Source organism: Bremia lactucae, linkage group LG4 (assembly GCF_004359215.1).
Source record: "Bremia lactucae strain SF5 linkage group LG4, whole genome shotgun sequence".
Taxonomy (NCBI): Eukaryota; Oomycota; class Peronosporomycetes; order Peronosporales; family Peronosporaceae; genus Bremia; species Bremia lactucae.
The window spans coordinates 994068-995596 of NC_090613.1; the positions used below are offsets into that span (position 1 = coordinate 994068).

The 1529-nt window shown below is 43.2% G+C and overlaps 1 protein-coding gene across 1 annotated transcript; it reads right to left on the bottom strand.

Annotated features, from left to right (window-relative positions):
• Window positions 1–830: 830 nt before the first annotated feature.
• On the bottom strand, window positions 831–1529 carry CCR75_002826 (uncharacterized protein; the record flags this gene model as incomplete). Its single annotated transcript, XM_067960923.1, has 1 exon — window positions 831–1529. The coding sequence occupies one exon, from the start codon at window positions 1527–1529 to the stop codon at window positions 831–833; it is 699 nt and encodes a 232-aa protein (XP_067820023.1).

Sequence of the window (1529 nt, forward strand, 5' to 3'; positions counted from 1 at the left end):
AATCTCGACCGTAAGCCCATCTTTAAGCTCATAGCGTTACGTAATTAAACACTCTAAATAGCTAATAAGCCTTAGCTACCAAATGGAATTTTCTAAGGCTTTAGAATAGAGAAAAGTAAAACTGTATTAATATTTTAAGTTTCTACGTAACGATCTTCTATCTCCTACTGACTTTATTATATTAATAATAAACTATGTATGGCGCCTACTTGCGCACCGCACAATCGTGTCTTGTGACGATTGGCGGGGTTGATTCAAAGTTAGATTAACTAATCAATACGATTGATGTCTTATTGCGTCAATATTACCAACTTTGGTAATATTGGAACTGTTAAGTCAAAATTATTAAAGATAATAATTTGGAACTAGTTCATATTATAGATAATAATATCAACTATTTCTTTAATAGAAATAATGTTTATGTAACGGACACCCTTTATATTGGCGCCTTTTCATTTACGCGTCTCACGCAGCGCTGCGTTTCGTAGATAGTGGCCGTGACATGAACTTGCAGCCCTTTCTTGCGAATACCTAAACTCTGGAGGAAGTAGTTCGAGTCGTGCAACATTTTGTGGGGGGTTGGTAGTAAAAGGTTTCGAAAGTTATTTATTATCTACAACGATATCGTGAATTTTCCACCACTTAAAAGTTGGAGATGCTTAATGAGACGTGGTTCAACAGTTGCATTACCTTAAGGTAACGCGTTTATTGGCAGCCATTTATATTTGGCGTACATTTAGACACGCTAGACGCCGTTCATTAAATTTTAAGATTGCACGAAAATTCATTAATCAACAAATTAACAAAGGCATTTTCACGCAATTCGAAGCCTAGACACCGCAGCTCGTAGGTATCTGTTGAATGGGCGATTGACCAAATTGGTCCGATTCAACATCGTTCTTCCTTCCGAGCGCACAAGAAATACGAGGCGCCTCCTTGCCACACACAGCGTGCAGTACAATGCTCCACGTGTCCGCCCTCTCCGACAAATGCGGGTATTGGTCATCCGTCCACTCCTCCGTCACGATGTTACTTGGGCCAACCTTAAAAGCACCAAATTTCCCCGATAAATCTCCCTTCTCGCACACATCCCTGCGGGTCGTGTAGTTCCCAGGGCTACACGTATACGCCTTGGACTTGGCCTTGCACTCTGGTTCCGAAATATACTCAGACGCCGTGCCACAGGCCTTTAACGGGTCGTAGTGATTGTCAGTCGCGGCTTTCGAGCACTGCTTGTACGAGTCGGACGTCTGCGTAGAGTTCCACTTGGTGTGGATATGCCACTTCCAACTCGTGACAGCCTCAGTGCAATTGCCATCGAAGGCGGCAATCTTGGACTGGTCGACGCCAGAGAAATCAAGATTAGCCGTGATCGTAGCTGTAGACGAATCTGCGCTGGCATATTTGACTATGATAGAACCATCAATGCCAGCAGCCAAAGATGCATCAAACTTGTAGATGAATGAAGGCTGGGCGGTTACGAGAGAGAGAGCTGCGGCTACAGCGCAAGTAGAAAAGATAAACGCCAT